This window comes from Oryctolagus cuniculus, chromosome 9 (genome assembly GCF_051225735.1).
Source record: "Oryctolagus cuniculus isolate XC-2025 breed Fujian yellow rabbit chromosome 9, ASM5122573v1, whole genome shotgun sequence".
Classification (NCBI taxonomy): Eukaryota; Metazoa; Chordata; class Mammalia; order Lagomorpha; family Leporidae; genus Oryctolagus; species Oryctolagus cuniculus.
The window spans coordinates 132,306,292-132,323,912 of NC_142875.1; the positions used below are offsets into that span (position 1 = coordinate 132,306,292).

The following is a 17,621-nucleotide window of genomic DNA, read 5'->3' on the forward strand; positions in this document are numbered from 1 at the left end:
AGTCAAACATTTGTTGTGAGAGAATCTGCGGCGAGGTTTCCTGCTGCTTCAGAATCCAAGGGGAAGTTGAAGGTCCCGTGCTCTCCTTGGGAGGAGGGAGGCTTTCTGGGCATGGGAGACTCAGCCTTCCCTTCACTGGCCCCATAGGGGAGCCTCTGTCCCCTGCCCCATTAGTCCTGGAAGTTCCCACCCAGGTAAGTCAGCCCTTCCCAGCGCCTCTGATTGATTGCCTGATCCGAGAAGGAACCTCTTCTCGGGAATGGGCAGTCTGTGCAGCTTGCACAGAGCTCTCCCTCCCTCCTCTTGCCTTGCATAAGGGACAGTGAGTGTCCAGCAATGATGTGCACCTACTGTGTTCTCGTGCATGACTCCTGGTCTTTGCTTCTGTGTGGGGAAGGTGGCGGGGAGGGGGGAAAGTGCACAGGTACAGGGCAGAATTTCCTTAGGGATCTTACTGCCCCGTCATCCAGTGTTGCCTTCTTGTTCTGGGATTTCGACTCTGCCGGAGCCCCAGCCCAGGCACCTAGGGCACACCTTGCCTTCTTGTTCTGGGATTTCGACTCTGCTGGAGCCCCAGCCCAGGCACCTAGGGCACACTGCTGAGGGGGCAGCAGACAACGCAAGCTTCCGAACACTCCTTCCACAAGGCAGCCCATAGAGCCACACCCCCCATAGTGTGAGATTGCTCTCTTTGGTCGTTCACAGAGGTGCTCTGTGGGCAGCTGTGGCTCTCACAGTGGCTGATAGGAGATGGCCCTCACTGGTCTTCGCAGGCACCACTGTGGCATGCACCAGGGGCACTGGCCTTTCGGGAAGTTCCCCACCAGGTACTGGAAATCAGGCTCACGTGACGCATATGTGCTTAACAGCCTGCCTGTGAGAGCCTGCAAATCACGTCCAGGCCACGGTGCTCCAGTGCCTCTTCCCGAGTGTCAGCCCCCACCTGTCGAGGCAGTGCAGCACCAGCCCAAGAGAAACAGTGACCCTGACTGTACTCAGAGCACTGCACTGGCAGCGAGAGCCACTGCAACGGGGCACGGAGGCAGAACTCGTGTCGTTGCAGCAGATGCAGCAGCTGCGGTAGTGATCTCGTTCAAAGCTCCCAGAGGACCCTGGACAGAGGCGGCTCTGTGTGGTGAGGCCCTGGGTGTCTGCTCAATGGCATTTTTTTTTTTTTTTGAGGAAGCTGTGTCCCTACTATCCCGGAGATACCAGGAGATGGAGTTCTTTCATTCTGAGAATTTCTTTCATAGCAGCATCCCCAGGTCCTAAAAAAAGATAAAAGGGCACTTTCAAAGTTCATGGAAAATGCATCTTACAAAAATCCTATGCATGAACTGTAAAAATTCTGTGCCAGAATAAAGCCACCATTAATTCCCATTTTTTTCTAAGAACTTTCAAAAGTCCCCTTGTCGGGCTGGCATTGTGGTACAGTGGTTAAGCTGCTGCCCGTGAGTGCTAGTTCAAGTCCCAGAGACTCCACTTCTGATCCATCTCCCTGCTAATGAGCCTGGGAAAAATCCCATGCCAAATTCAGTCGGGCTGTGGGCACCATAGGGCCATCTTGCTCTACACAGATGTGTTCTTCCTTTGAACTTGCCTAACCCAGTGGACACAGGAGAATCAGGAAACCAGGGGCTACGATGTGAGAAAGGTTCAGGAAAGCATTCATCATGGAGAGAAGGGGGGCAGGAGAAGTCAGTGATGGTCCATCATGGCCTCTCAGAGGAGCCAAGGGCTGATGGGGTGGTCCCCTGTCCTCCTCCAGCTCCTGTTCTCACTCTTGTTCCCCCCAGGCAGTTGCTGTGTCCCCTGGTGTCAGAGTGACCTCTGCACCTGGAGCGCAGACAGGTCAATGTCAGCCATGAAGCCTCTGCCGCGATCAGTGTGGCTTTGAGGGACTTGGAAGGAGCTGAACTGGGGGAAGGGAGGGGTCAGAAAGCAGGGCTGGGGAGATGCTGAGAGCTATCCCTTAAATGTGGCTCTTAAGGACAACCAGGGAAACCTTTGCTCTGGATTGCCTTTGGATCAGAGTTTCCTCTGGGACTCCCTCCTGAAGACCCACACCTGCATGCGAGTTCTTAGAAGGGGGTTGGCTGAGCTTGTGTGTATTAAGGGCTCTGGGGTTTCCTGTGTGAAGGATCTGGTCCCTGTGTCCTTGGGAGGAAGCAGTGTCCCAGGTGCACACACACCTCACTGGGGTCAGGAGTCTCCCTAGGTCAATGCACAACTGTGCTGTTCCCACACCAGGTCAAGTCAGCAGTCACTGAGGGGTTTCAGAATGAGACAACTGCAGAGGGAGGAAGAGGAGGACATTCAGGGTTTCTGGGGCTTTTTCAGCATTTTTGTTTCTTCCAGGAAAATTACCAAGGAAAGGCATATTTTCAGTATTGTGTTAAGAAACGAGGTGGGAGTGGTGTTGTGGCATAATAGGTTAAGCTGCCGCCTGCAATGCCAGCATCCCATGTGGGCACCAGTCAGAGTCCTGGCTGCTCCACTTTAGATCCCGCTCCTTCCTCATGTAACGGTGAGAGCAGCAGAGAAATGTCCCTGTTGCCTTTGCAGGCAGCCCTGTGACGTCCACCAGAAGCACTGAAACCTCACGCAGTTCCCAGCCAGGTAACAGAAATACTGGCTCAGGCGACATTTCTAGGCTGAACACCCTCTGGCTTCCTCCCCACAGCAACCCCTCTGCATCTCTGTAAATGAGTGTCAGTCTTGACCTGTAAAAGAAAAATGGCAATAGCAATTGCATTCAATCCGTTACGACAGGAGAAGAGAGACTGAGCTCACTGCTGCTGTAGCACAGGCAGCAGCTTATCATGACGGGAGGAGCTCGTGGCGATATTCCATAGACACCGGGCAGGGGTGGTCGTGGGCTGAGGCCCCTGTGTCTGCTCATTGGCACGTACCCTGCAGGAAGCCAGACTACCCTCCCCTGGAGACAGGGAGATGCAAGTTCACAGCTCAACACGGTAGTTTCCAGGTCTTCAAGAAAGAATCAAGGGTACGCACATGCGTGGACTGGAAAATACCTGTTGTGATAGTTCAAATCTTCTCTTCACTTCTTCCCTCAAGTTTTGGAAGCCCACTGCATTGCAATCTTAGAAAGGTGGTGGGAGACCAGACTGTTTGGAACTCAAGGGAATACGGGAAGAATCGATGATGACTAAGGGTCTCAAAATGGGATGTCACAGGGCTGTGTCCCAGGTGGAGTCAAGCTTAGGGGACCACAAGAGCATCTTGGTGCACCCAGATGCTTACTACCCTCTCTCAGAAGTTCTGTGCTAGAGGAACACACAGAAGTAAGAGAGGCCGGCGCCGCGGCTCACTAGGCTAATCCTCCGCCTGCGGCACTGGCACACCGGGTTCTAGTCCCTGTCGGGGCGCCGGATTCTGTCCCGGTTGCCCCTCTTCCAGGCCAGCTCTCTGCTGTGGCCTGGGAGTGCAGTGGAGGATGGCCCAAGCACTTGGGCCCTGCACCCCGTGGGAGACCAGGAGAAGCACCTGGCTCCTGCCATCGGATCAGTGCGATGCGCCGGCCGCAGTGCGCCGGCTGTGGCGGCCATTGGAGGGTGAACCAACGGCAAAAGGAAGACCTTTCTCTCTCTCTCTCTCTCACTGTCCACTCTGTCTGTCAAAAAAAAAAAAAAAAAAAAAAAAAAGAAGAAGAAGAAAAGAAAAAAAAAGAAGTAAGAGAAGTCAGGTTTTAGCTCACTGGCAGGGAGGCCCTCAGACTGGGACTTTGCAGTCCTCACAGAGGCCTGTTCTAGCACGGGTGGCTGCAGTCCAGCACCCAGTTCTAGGGGATGCTGGCTGTGTGTGCAGGTGCTTAGCGACGTGCTCCTCTCGTACGGGGGTTCGACTGGTCTGTGCTTGCTTCTTCTAGGCACCTCCCGGCAAGCTTTGGAAACAACCACGACCACAGCCATCACTACTAGAGGTAAGGCCAAGAGAGTCAGCAGTCATTCCTGGCGGCCTCGCAGAGGCGCATGGGTTTTGTGACAGTCGCCTCTTGCCACTCCAGACTCCTGCTCTCACACTCTTTGTCCGCCATCAGCAGGTACCACCTCCAGTGGCATCCAAGAGACCTCTGGACCTGGAGTGCGGACAGGTGAGTGCCGGCCAGGAGCTTGGAGAGAGCTGAAGCTGAGGAAGGGAGCAGCGGGACAGAAGCGGGGGCCGGAAGGTGCTGGCTGGTGTCCGTCTGACGCATGGCTTTTAGCTGAACGAGGGACACCTCTTTCTCCTGGTTTCCTTTTGTTCAGGCTTTTAGCTGCACTCTCCTGCTAAAGACCAACACGTGCAGTTGAGTAAGAATTCTGAGAAGGGAGTGCGTGGAGGTCGTTTATTTTACCAGCTCTGGAATCACCTGTACTAAGGATTCCAGAAATCCAGTGTCTCCTTGGGAGGAGGTGGCCTACCAGAGGCAGGGACGCCTCAGTGGGGTCGGGGTCCTCGTAGGTTGATGTCCTGGCTTGCACTCCTGTGCTACACTCCCACATCAGTAAGGGCAGGTGGACCCGAGGGATTTCCAAGGTAAACGAGGGTAAATGATCTAGAAGGAAGGTTACAGCATTTGCATTCTCTTACTTTAGGAATTTTTGTTTCTTTGGTGGAAATTATTTCAGAAGTGTGTTGTAAAACAACGAGGCGTAAAATAATCCGCTTTTTCGGGCAATTGTGAGAATCATGAGTGCTCGTGGAACACAGCCCAGATTCAGAGAGAAGGGGATGTTGGGAGTCTCCCTGGAGCTTGCAGATGGCTAGGTTGAGACAGGATTATCCTGGGATGGAGGAGAGGAGGAGCTGTCCCATCAGTGTTGTGTTCTGCACTGAGAGGATTCTGATGGAGGGCTGGGTTATCACATGAAGAAATTAACATTGGATTCCACGGCACTGAGAAGCAGGTGCAAGGTCTTCCATTTTTGTTGGTCATGACATGAAGGTTCCTGAGTTGGGAAAGAAAGCAGTCATCAGGGAGCTGTGCTGTCTGGTTGGAGTCTGCCAGAGTGAGCGAGCCTGGGAGAGCGTGGCTGTCCCGCAGGAAAGCAGAGCATCAGCAGTCACTGGTCAGGCATAGGTGGCTCATGCATCCGTCTGCTCAGAGCCACCTCTCACACCAGGGCGTTCTGCAAGTTCCAACACAGGTCAGTCGATCCTTAGCCAGAGGCTCAGAGTGCCTGAGCCTCTGAGGGAAGCTTCCCTCTGCGCTGCCAGGCCTTTGCGGCATGCACAGTACCGCTCCTGCCTCACGCCCCATGGCCCTGCCTAAGGACAAGGAGCATCCATGAGTGACGCCTCCTCTTTGCTTCCTTGTGGGGAAGGTAGCAGACAAGCTGAAGGCACAGGCACAGGCACAGGGAAGAATCACTCTAGGGCTTTTACCTTCCCCAGCCCTCAGACGGTGCCTGCTTCTTGTGGGACTTTGAAACTGGGCAGGAGCCTGAGGGTCGACCTGAAGGCACCCTGGGCTCACTGCTGAAGGAGGGAGCAGAGACTGAAGACCACCCAGCACTCCCACCAGACAAGCTGTGGCGCTGCGTCTGCCCCGAGCGTGTATTTGTTCCCTATGGTCATTTCGTAAAGGGCTCTTGGGGTGGCCTTGCCACTTGCTATGTCTCCTAGGCAACGCCCTGCATTTCCTTCTGCAGGCGCCTCTGTGGCATCCACGGGCATCCCGGCCACCTCAGGACGTCCCCAAGCAGGTACTACAAAGACCGCGCAGGTTTATAACGCCAAACCCCCTTCTCGCTGCCACACCGCAGTGCCCCCGACAGCCCGTCTGTCTGCTGTGGGTGACCATCAGTCGTCACTGTAAAGGAAGTGTGGTACCAGACGTGAAACAGGTAGACTGCTGCCAACCAGTCAGGCCCACCGCCACAGGGGAGAGAGACCAGGGCTGCGGCGGCACATGCAGGAGGCTGGCGATCCCGTGGGAAACTGGCAGAGGGCATCGGAGAGAGGTGGCTCTGTGGCCTGAGGTCCCCTTGTGTCTGCCTGTTGGGCCCCTACCTCCCTCCCCCGTCAGAGCCCGGGAGTCAGAGGGCTTTGCTTTCACGAGGATCCCATTTCAAAGAGGCAACTCCCAGGTCCTCAAAGAGGACAGAAAGATGGCTCCAAACCTCACAGAAAGTGCTGGCTGTAGAAACCTACGCGTGGGCGCCAGAACCGGCTACTCTTTTAATTCCGTGTGTCCATGAAGTTTTTGGAGCCCCCTGGCTTTCCTGGTCTGGGAGGCTATTGGGAGACGAGAAGGTTCCCGTTTGGAGCCCCCTGGCTTTCCTGGTCTGGGAGGTTATCGGGAGATGAGAAGGTTCCCGTTTGGAGCCCCCTGGCTTTCCTGGTCTGGGAGGCTATCGGGAGATGAGAAGGTTCCCTTCTCACAGGGGCAGAGGAAGCAGCTGAGATGACAAAGTGCACCGCAGGAGGGAGACACCGGAGGGCGGGGCTGCAGCTAGGAAGGGACAGGGCTCAAGTCAGGCGGAGGCCGTCTCGGCACAGATGCGTTCCTCCTGGAACTTCTCTCTCTGCAGAAATAACGTGGGAGAACCAGCAAGCTAGCTTCTGTGTGGTGAGGGAGTCCTGGGAGCTATCACGTCAGACAGGGAGAGGGCAGGGGCAGGAACCAGCACCCACACGGGCAGTGCGGCTCTCATGTGCCGTGAGATGCTTCCTGTGCGGGTGGCTTAGGAGTCAGCTCCTCTGAGGCCATACAGTGCATGTGGTCTCTCCCCTGCTTGTTTTAGGAACCTCCAAGGAAGCATCGGAAACGAGCAGCACGCCTGGAATTCCCACCTCGGGTAAGGCCAGGAGAAAGCCCCTGTCACCCGTGCTGGCTCTCGGAAGACAGCATGGTCCCGCCTTGATGTTCCACCGCCACGTCCTCACGCTCTTACTCCTCCCTCAATGGGTGCCGCATCCAGCACTGGCAGACAGACCTCCGGGCCTGGGGTGCAGGCAGCGAGTGTCGCCTGTGCCACCTGTTCAGGAACCAGTGTCAGGCAGACCTCTGGGCCTGGGGTGCAGGCAGTGAGTGTCGCCCGTGCCACCTGTTCAGGAACCAGTAAGGAAGGTGTGGTAGGAAAGCAGCCGGAGGGAGGCTCTGAGACTTGGTGTTAGATGTCCCTTGGGAACATGAATTTTAGGGGCACCTTATCTCTAGGTTCGCTTTGGTTCAGGCTGTCGGCAGAGCCCCCTCCCGGAGACCCATCCCTGTGCTCTGAGAAGTCCGAGAGGCTGAGGTTGTTCGTCCCAGCAGTAGGTACTTAGTGGGCTCAGAGACTTCTCGGGCAAATGCCCTGTGCTGTGCTGCTCTCAAATCAGGTCGACTCACCAGGAGTAAGGAGTTCCCTACCCAAGTTACTAAAGGTGAATGGATTACTAGGAAGTGGGGCTCTTGTGGACTCTGGCATTTAGAATTCTACCTCTTCAAGAACAATTACCAAAGAAAAGCGTATTTTCAGTGTTGCGTCTAAAAGCAAATAGGTCTAAGAACCTACCATTTTTCGGAAATTCTAAGCATCCATCCTGTTCATGGGACACAACCCCATTGGAGGAGGAGGACCTTGCAGGAGGGGATGCTGGGAAGGTGTCTGGAGCTTCCAGGTGGCAAAGCTGTGGCAGAACTCTCCTGAAATGAGGGGCTGAGAAGAGTTAGCCCATCAGTTTTGTGCTCTGTGGCAAGCATATTACAACAGACGGCTCGGTTCTGAAGTGATTGACACTCGACGCCACCAGCAGAAAGGAGCAGTTGCGAGGCTGCATGTAGTTACTTCCCATTCCCACCTGGGAGTGTCTGCATGCATGATTGGTCATCCCACGGCTGGAGAGAGTGCGGTGGAGGCAAGGCGTCCAGCCCCGTCATTTTGAAGTAAGTGAGGGTGGGCCCTGCAGGGAAGCAGAGGGCAGAAGGAGAGCTAGCGCTCGGAGAGGCTGCCCTGCTGGCGAGCGCGCCCGGATGTTCGCTCAGCCTGGAGGAAGCTTAGGGACCTGTTCTCAGTGGTCAGGAAAGGCACACGGCTCCCTGCCTGCGTGTTTTAGGGACCACCAAGGAAGCCTTGGAAGCAACCACCGCTTCTGCAGTTACTGCCACAGGGAAGACCGAGAGCGATGGGCGAGCTTTCCCGCTGGCCGCTCAGAAGTCGGGGCGGCCTTTGCCAAGGTCAGCCCTCGCTTCTGCAGCTCCCCTGTGCCCACACTGTCCCCCTCAGAGCCTGTTGCTTCCACGAGCACCACAGGGACCTCCAGATCTGCAGAGCAGGTGAATACTGACTGTGTCCTCTGCAGTTCCAGCGTAGCCTTGGCGATGTGTGCAGTTTAATTTGGTGGTGGAGGGTGGCAGGTAAGAACTAGAGAAGGTGTGGAATGTCCCTTCAGAAGGTGACTTTAAAATTTATCAGGGACACCTTTTCTTCTTGGTATTACTTTGGCTTCTTATTAGACCTCCTGTCCTGAGAAACTGTTCACGTCCTTTAGAATTTTTAAGTGTATTTTCAAAAGAGCAGTATTATTTCCTGAAGTCTTTTGTAGATTCCTCCAGTATTCCTTCAAGGTGAGAATCAGGTGACCCACCTGGACTGGACTGCGTTGTATATTCCACAATGTGCTTTCCTTCCTCCTGAATTTGTGCCATCATTTGTGCTATACTCAGAGATGTACTATGCATACTGTTAGCTAAAAACTCAAAATGCCACCCATTTATTCCCCCATAGAAACCAGAGTCACAGCAAAAGTGAATTAAAAAAAAAAAAAACCCTGAAAATAATGCAGGCCATCTGGGCAAAGCCATTATTCCTAAATGCTTCTTTAATAACTTCTGTATGCTGGAGTAGGTAGCAGACATGGAGAGCAAAAATATTCCTTTGGCCATTCATTTGTCATTGTATGATCCTTTGTAGGGGTGGAGGGAGAGATTATTATGGCACACAGATTGCTCCTATGGAATAGTCAACATTAACCTAAAATGATGGTTTCAGAGAGTGGGGTGATAGTAAAATGTTCGTTTCTGCTTGTAAGCTGGCATTGTGCAGTGAAGGCGTTGGGAAGGGATGGTTGAGGTTACCACGGCCTGGAGAGGGAAGGGAATTCCTAACAGCTCTTGGCAGCAGTGACATGGGTGGGTGCAGGAATCAGCAGGTGTGGGGCCAGTGCAGCAGGTCAGAGAGGAAACGGAATTAGAGTTGAGTAGAGGCACGTCCGTGGGGACTCATTTCCAGACATAAAGGAAATACTGCCTTATGGAAAGATCTTATTACAAGAATGTTAGGATCAGCCATTGCTTTGTGGGAAATTGCTGTCACAGATGACGAGAGTGTTTTTCTATGGTTGCTTTTGCAAGTTCTAGTCAGGGAAGACCGTGCCCTGCGTTTCTGCCTAACTAATCTCGTGGAGCTGAATTCTAGTAATCTGCTAAGCACCTCTAATTAGCAATCCGCTTAGCCTGCTTCCGTAAGGAGTTGGACATTTAGTCACCCCACACTGGAGATTGTATCTCATTTCTTAGTTGCTGGGTTAATTCGACCGGAGCATATGGAATGTTTTAAGCTGTCTTCAAATACTGTTTTGTTCCCAGGTCAGTCCTCTACGTCATAAGAAGAATTTCAAAATTTAATAGTTTCAAGGTCATGAGTAGATTGTTGGTTTGACTAAAATGTGTTCTGTGCAAAGGCCCAACAGGGATGCCTATGGTCAGTTTAAAGCACTTTATGTAGATTGAGATGTGCAGGTACTTCATAAATTTCACGGGAAGATGCCAATAAATGGACTTTTGTGCAGAAAGCCTTTTTTTTTTTTTTTTTTGACAGGCAGAGTTAGTGAGAGAAAGAGAGACAGAGAGAAAGGTTTTCCTTTTCCGTTGCTTCACCCCCCAAATGACTGCTATAGCCGGCGTGTTGCACTGATCCAAAGCCGGGAGCCAGGTGCTTCTCCTGGTCTCCCATGGGGTGCAGGGCCCAAGGACTTGGGCCATCCTCCACTGCACTCCCGGGCCACAGCAGAGAGCTGGACTGGAAGAGGAGCAACCAGGACAGAATCCGGCACCCCAACCGGGACTAGAACACTTGCTTGGTTTTTATCATTATATGCATTTCCATGAACTATTTGAGTATCCCTTAGGTGTATAATATTTGTATTTTCTTCTATTTCTGAGCTGTTGTTTTCCTTGTTTTATTATCCTGTTTTATGAGGACTGTCTTCGAAAGTTCACCTTGATATCTTCCTTTCAGTTTTTTTTTATTATTATTTTGCTCCCTCAATGGGCAGAAAAGGGAGAGAGAAGGGGATATGTCTGTGTGTGAGACTAGCTAGGAAGCTGGTTATTTTCAGCAATAGAATTATGAATCAGGCCGGCACCGCGGCTCAGTAGGCTAACCCTCCGCCTGTGGCACCAGCACCCCGGGTTCTAGTCCCGGTCAGGGCGCTGGATTCTGTCCCGGTTGCCCCTCTTCCAGGCCAGCTCTCTGCTGTGGCCTGGGAGTGCAGTGGAGGATGGCCCAGGTGCTTGGGCCCTGCACCCCATGGGAGACCAGGAGAAGCTCCTGGCTCCTGGCTTTGGATCAGCGCGATGTGCTGGCTGCAGCGCGCCGGCCACGGCGGCCACTGGAGGGTGAACCAACGGCAAAGGAAGACCTTTCGACCTTTCTCTCTGTCTCTCTCACTGTCCACTCTGCTTGTCAAAAAAAAATTATGAATCAGATAGCTATCCTGGTTCTACATTATTGCAGTAACTTAAAAGACTAACTTGGGGTTTCTTTCTCAACACAGGGTGCCCACCATCACCTCCTCCAGCTCCAGGTGAGAGAATACCCCAGTGCAGCCTCTTTCTGCAGAAATTGCTCTTGTAAATCAAACCTTGGAGCCCATGCCAGTGAAAGTCACCTGCCCTGTAACAGGAAAACTTACATAGTAACAGTCCCCTTCTTCATTCACAAATTAATGAGGTGAAGCCAAATACATACACCCTGTTACTTAGATCACAGGCAAGTTCACCTACAAACTAACATATAATTTGTATCTTGATCATGATATTATCTCTTGGTATACAATGGGATAAGGGAGATTTTCAACAAATTTCAGTCATTGTAAATTATTATACCGAGAGTGTGTTGGTAGGTGTCATTTGTATATTTTAAAGGGATCCCCAGGTATTTTTTTACGGATTGGGATTTGAGAATAGTAATATAGACTAATCCAGGGCAAGTAAATGAGAGAAGTGAGACAAAGCTGAGAAGGCAAGTCTGAGTCACAGTGTAAGAGACCTAGGGAGCTAGAAGCCTGCAAGACAGTAAGGGACATCAAGTGTTAGTCATCAAAGCAACGGAAAAACTTAGGTTGTCGGGAAATTGCCTACCTGTGTCAGAGAGAGCCGACTGGATCAGGGAGAGACCTGAGTTGGACTGTGTGATTGAGCACATTCAACTAGCTTTTTAAAGCAAAACCACTGGGGTTTTGGAGTAGTCTTGTAGCAAGTGGAGGGAGTGTGGAAGAAAGGGGTTAACGTGAAGGTAAGATACAGGTCTTGCAGTAGACGGGATGACAGGTGATTGCAAAGGAAAGCTGGAACTGCTGCTCATCGAGAGGAAAGCCAGTGCAGCCTGCGTGATGCACGTGGAGTCCGAGGCTCCTACAGATCTGTTAGGCAGAGTGCACACTCTGCAAGGGGTCTGCCTGGGCTGGCTGCTTCAGAGTCACCCGCCCGATGTCACAGGGGACGCGGAGCAGACAGGGGAGAGAAGGACAACAGGAGAGGGCATAAGGAGGGACAGAAATTTCAGAGTGATGACTCAAAAGAGGAGAACATTGTAAAGAAGACAGTGGCCAACAACACGAGGGTTGGTCAGTTCATGGGAAGTGGAATTAAAAGATAAGTTTATTTTGGTGCAGCAAAGCTTGGAATCCAAGCAGAGGTTCTGCATAGTGCATATCTTTCACAAACTTTTGGATGATCCCTCATATGCATAGATTTCAATATTGTGCATCAAAATAAGCTTCTCTTTTATTTCTATTTTCCTTTTCTAAAGTTTTTATTTCTATAAGGGGAACAAATTTCATGCAGTTCATTTATACAGATTTAAGAGCATAATGATACTTCCCACCCCTCCATCCTCTTTAATTTCTCATTTTTAATTTTTACAATGACATACTTCCAATTTACTTGATAATCACAAGCTTGACTCTCTACTAAATGAAGAATTCAAGTAATAACTAGAAAAGCCACTGCTCCTCAAGAGGATAGACAAGGGCTGTAAACAGTAATCAGATGAACTTTTTGAAGGATCCTCTTACCAACTATTGCAGGGAATTAGAAATTCTGATAGGGTACTGGCTCTAGTAATTATGAAGCCTTCCTGACTTGTAGCACTGTGGAGGCTGGAGACAGACTGTCAAACAATATCCATAAGATTGAGTGACCACAGCCAGAAGGAATCAAGAATTTCTCTGTAAAAATTGTGTGTGTGTGTGTGTGTGTGTGTACACCAGTTGCAAACCGTTTGCTTAAGCAGGTGGCTGTAATTTATCCACCTGGGAGTACCATATCTCTCTAATCCATAATAAACCATAATCCTCACTAATTCTGTGATGCTGAAATCCTAGTGCCATTACAAAATTGGCCACCTGGTGGGTATCTATCGACAACACAGGGGTTACGTTCTGCCAAACTTAATTACAACTCATCATTTCGTGTCTGCAGTCTGTCGCGGCCCACTAGGAGAAGAGAAGTCGGTAAGTACACAACCTTGTTCTGCTTTAATCTATATTTGCCCCCATTCCCGTACTTGCGTCGAAGCCTAAGCATTGCTTTGTCTCCGTAGCCTGGAGACGTATGGATCTCCAACTGCCACAAATGTACCTGCACTGATGCCAACGCCGTGGACTGCCAGCCTCAGGAATGCCCTTCCGCACCCACGTGCCAGAGCGGGGAGAAGCTTGTTCAGTTCCAGTCCAATGACACCTGTTGTACTATCGGATACTGTGGTGTGTATTCACCTACAGAATTTCATGTGGATCTGTTCCTTGTTTACTTACTCACATACTCCAGAGATATTGTTGAGCTGTGCGAAACACAGTCTTAGACAGATGTGAAAAACAAAACAGTGCGACGTGGTGTTTTTAGAATGGTGGGAATGCAGAATGAGATTGTGAATAAAATCAGTAGATGTAAGGGAAATGACAGTGCTAGGGGGAGTGACAGAGTGATTGGTTAATAAGTGATTTTACCTATATTTGTTTCAGAAGTACAGTCTTTTTGAGTGAAACATTGTACTTATTTTTCAGAACCAAGAACATGCTTATTTAACAATACTGACTATAAGGTAAGGACTTCTCTGCTTTGGAATATTTTTAGTATTTATGTGAATAAGTTCAATGCTTAGCCACACCGAGGGTCTTTGCACTTACATATAAAAAGATTCCGCAGTGGAGCAGAGGCTGTTCATTTGTCCCCTGTACCCATTTCCAAATAAACCTCCAACGTGAACGCTCACCGTGGCCGTCTTCAAAGGGGAAGTCACCACCCGGCCAGGAGCTTGCACACAGGCTCCTGTGGGCCTTGCCAGATGGAGAGCGCGTGCTTTGTAACATTCCAGCCGCTGAGCGGAGTTAAGCTGTAATTATAACCAGAAAGATCAATGGCCCAACTGTCAGAGATCAGATGAGAAGGCCCAAGGACTAGAGCCACACGGTGGGGATCAGTGGCACCAGACACCCAGGGCTGGATTTTGACAACTGATGTGACATTCGGGCAGCAGTTTTAACCTCTTAGAAGGGAAAGTATGAGAAGCCATACACATCAGCTGAATCTCTTCTCCATACTCGGGTACTTGAGTGGGGACTGGAGGAAACACGAAAAGCATCTAAAAATAGCTGTGAGCTGAGACATCCATTATGCATAGCCTGTCGGAGGTACACTTTCCTGACCCAGAATCTATCATGCTCAGCTTTCCACCTTGCTGTCTTAGACTTTTAGTTCCAAATTTAACTCGGGAACCTGTGAGAGCTTTTAAGCTCATTTCATGATGATGTTTAAGGATCCAGACTTTTCCCTCTAATCACTGATATGCAAAACAGCTGACAACGTAAAAGTTCACCTTGCCAGGGAGTTCACCTGCGGTCTGAGGTCAGGAAATAAGTCATTGCTCAAAGTGTCTTTCGACAACTGAGCGTAGCCTCAGTGTAAAGCCAGCCAGAGAGTTGCACAGCACAGGGAACACACAAACACACGAACACACAAACACACACGACATCTGGCACGCTTGTCATTCATTCCGAAATGATGAACCTTTGGTTTCTTACTGTCTCTCAAATCCAGAGCTGAATAACCTCTCTTGAAAATACAATTAATTAGCTCTCAGACTCTGGGCTCCCCCCACTCCCCGGGCCCTCCGTGGAGAGCTGTGATGTGTTCATGCAACGAGAGGACTTTGAAGCCACCTTTCTTAACTCGTAACCTGAAAGCACACGGGAACGTCACTCAGCACGAGTCTGGGTTTTTTAAAGCAGTTTTACTGTCAGCCTCCAAGGGAAGTCAAGGCCAGTAATTAACTGTTTTTCTTGCTCCTTCCTCCCAGATTGGAGCTTCCTTTGCGGACCCCAGCAACCCGTGCGTGTCCTACGCGTGCAGCCTCACTGGCTTCGTCGCAGTGGTGCAGGACTGCCCGAGGCAGAGCTGGTGTGCAGAGGTCAGTGGTCCTCCTGCCGCGGGGAGGCCACACCCAGCTGCTGCGCCGGGAGGCGGCTGGGTGTGGCCAGCGGCCCTTCACCTCCCATAGCATCCACAGCTCCACACAGGGCCAGAGGGCTCCACGTCAGTGTAGCTTTGTCAGTGTGGTTGTCATCGCAAGAGAGCCACTCCTGACTCTCAGGAGCTACGCACACTTAGTGCTTTCCCAGAAGTAAATTATTAAGGAAAACATTTTGCTATTTTTAAACAAAACGAGCACCAATGTTACCTGTATCTCAGACTCAGATTAACCATTATCCATGACAGTACCTATTTTTCATGTGATCACATATGTGCAATTACATCTTTGTGACAATTATCTTCATTTCTGTGCTCCCAAAATAAGATATCATTTTGTCTTGATTTAATCTTTATCAGTTTTAGGTTAGGACTCTAACATTGGATTTTGGTGTTTTTACTGAGACATTGGTAAATTTGCAAAGTCTGAGGTACTAATCCTGGCTGTGAGAAGCTCCCAGTATCTGCTGTCATTGTTGCAGTATTTTTCAAGTAAAAAAGCAAGTAGTCACTTTTTTCCCATTATCTTTACAAACATTATAGTTTACGTAATACTCCTTTCTCCCCACTCACTGTCATTACTGAGCTCACCGCTTGCCTTTCCCTGCTCATCGAGTTTTGTGGCCGGCGTGTTCACCCATTCCATGTCCCCTTTTGGGATGCCATTTCACAGATTAAGAAATGCTATTTATGGAAACTTCTACAAAGTTTTTAGTCTTGGCTTTTCTCTTACCCCTACAGGAAGACAGAATCTATGATTCGAACAACTGTTGCTATAAATGTAAGTAGTTAAGCTCCACATATCAAGGAGAGAAAAGCTGTTGGTGACAATTTGATATTTCCTTAAACAAAACAGCAGATCATGGACAGAGGAACTTGTGTACGTTTAATGCAACAGGTATTCTAACCTGTGTGTCAGAACCACCAGCTAATGTGTGTATGTGATGTATTACAGCCAGTTACTCACATTGGTTGCAGCATTCATCCCAGTAAAAGCCAGTTACCTTGACAAGAGAAGAAAATTTAGATTTCACAGAAACGTGTGAGCTTGCTCCGTTGACACCAGGAGGTTGTGCTGCCTGTGGGAATATGAGACCATACGTGTGGTCCACATGAGCAGGTGCATGTCGGAAATAACACACGCCCCTCCACACTGGAGGTAGTGTGTTATAGTGACTAGCATTAGTGCAATAGTGAAGTAGCATTGACTGGAGTAGGAACCAACTGCCTAACTAATCCCATCAGTCAGGGTGTCAAGTCCTTTCTGTTAACATGGACCACGGTTAAGAAAATTGAGGCTTGGCCACTGTCAGCGTCCAGCATCCTGTGCGTAACACTCTTTGTTTTAGGTAAAAGTAGTTGCGTGACTTCTCTCGTGAACGTGACCGTTCGCTACAACGGCTGCAAGAGTAAAGTTCAGATGGCGAGATGCGTAGGGGAGTGCAAGAAGACCGTCAGGTGAGCTCTTTGCTCCTGCCTGCTGTGTGTGCGCCTTGTAACCTTGCCAAGGAAGCATTTGAGAGACTGACAGCTCAGAATGGAATGTTTGCAACAGGGATGCGTGATTGTGCAGTGGTTTTCCAAATATTCCTAATGGTGCATCAGTACCCAAGGCTCTCCTCTTCATGCAGGACCACACAGGACTTAAGCAACAAAGCGCGTTTCTCAGGTTGTTTTCACACTTCCACAGCTAGAGACGTAGGGTTCTCCTTTGTGCACACTTTTCTGGCTAGGTTAACCTCTAGATGATAATACGTTGGTACTCTCTGCTACCATCATACTCGGAGATCACGCATCCTTGTGTTGTGTTTCCTGTGGGTGCTGTGTATCTGTTCTCACTCACCAGACATCACGGATCCACATCCTGGGTTTCCAGCACGGGGGCAGTAGAAGAGCTGCGGATGGAACACATCGATTGGGAGGCTTTGCAAGTCACTTCTTCTTAGAACCTGAGCCTTGCAGTTGATTTCAGAATGCATCCTAACACTGCCTGTATTGACCACTCACCTTTCTTTCTTTCCAGATACAATTACGACATCTTCCAGTTGGAGAGCTCATGCCTTTGTTGCCGAGAGGACGACTACGAGCTCCGAGACATCGCTCTCACGTGCCCTGACGGCAGCACCATCTCTTACACCTACCGGCACGTCACCACCTGCTCGTGCTTAGACAGCTGCCAACAAGCTACCACACCCGCGCCCAGCTAGCTCCTTCGCCACCTTACCCGTGGGAGCCGGCTCGGTATTTTATAAGCAAAGAAGCTTATTGTTGGACAGTGAGAATAACTAAACATTTGTATCTTATTCAGAACCGGAGTTCTCATTATTAATGAGACATTTTGTGCTCTTGTTGACAGAATCTGTAAAATAAAGACAACTTTGCAGTGACTGGGCCTGTGGGTGAATTTTATGAGCCAAGGAGAAACTGAGTCACGTGACCTACCAGTACTCCCTTGTCCACACCGTTTACCACTTCTGTCCAGAGTGCACTTGGGGTTCTCTGCCCACTTCTGCATGCAGCTGTCTCCGAGCCAGAAGACGCTACTGGCACCGTCCTGACCGCTGTCTTCAGGCTCCGACGTCATTTCATTCTTCCTTTCCGTAAAGGCTCTTCTTGCTCTTTGTACACCAGAGTTTGCATGCCTACTTTCACAGACACTTCTCAGAACCCTTGAAATTTTACTTTTCCAATGTCACCCTCTCTCATTCCACTTGTGTTCCTGCTGATTTCATCAACACAAGTAGATGTGCTTGCTCTCTGCGGATGGCCAGTCCACGTCTCCAGTTTCTCTGAATTCAACAGATGTTCCTGGATGTCCTATAGGTGCAGCAATTCAACAAGACCAAACCAAAATTAAATTTCATTCTCCCCAACTCACTCCTCT

General features: G+C 50.1%; 1 protein-coding gene across 1 annotated transcript in view; it reads left to right on the forward strand.

Moving 5' to 3' along the window:
• The window catches only part of MUC19 (mucin 19, oligomeric), a 139,676-nt gene extending 122,552 nt beyond the window's left edge, over positions 1-17,124 (forward strand). Inside the window, exons 60-72 of the mRNA XM_089303329.1 lie at positions 2,566-2,619; positions 3,890-3,943; positions 4,061-4,114; positions 5,655-5,708; positions 6,750-6,803; positions 10,765-10,794; positions 12,692-12,723; positions 12,813-12,975; positions 13,276-13,313; positions 14,568-14,678; positions 15,479-15,518; positions 16,087-16,195; positions 16,761-17,124. Coding sequence (XP_089159455.1) covers positions 2,566-2,619; positions 3,890-3,943; positions 4,061-4,114; positions 5,655-5,708; positions 6,750-6,803; positions 10,765-10,794; positions 12,692-12,723; positions 12,813-12,975; positions 13,276-13,313; positions 14,568-14,678; positions 15,479-15,518; positions 16,087-16,195; positions 16,761-16,944 — 977 coding nt within the window. The 3' untranslated portion in view covers positions 16,945-17,124. The remainder of the gene's footprint in view (positions 1-2,565; positions 2,620-3,889; positions 3,944-4,060; positions 4,115-5,654; positions 5,709-6,749; positions 6,804-10,764; positions 10,795-12,691; positions 12,724-12,812; positions 12,976-13,275; positions 13,314-14,567; positions 14,679-15,478; positions 15,519-16,086; positions 16,196-16,760) is intronic.
• The last annotated feature ends 497 nt before the right edge of the window (positions 17,125-17,621 follow it).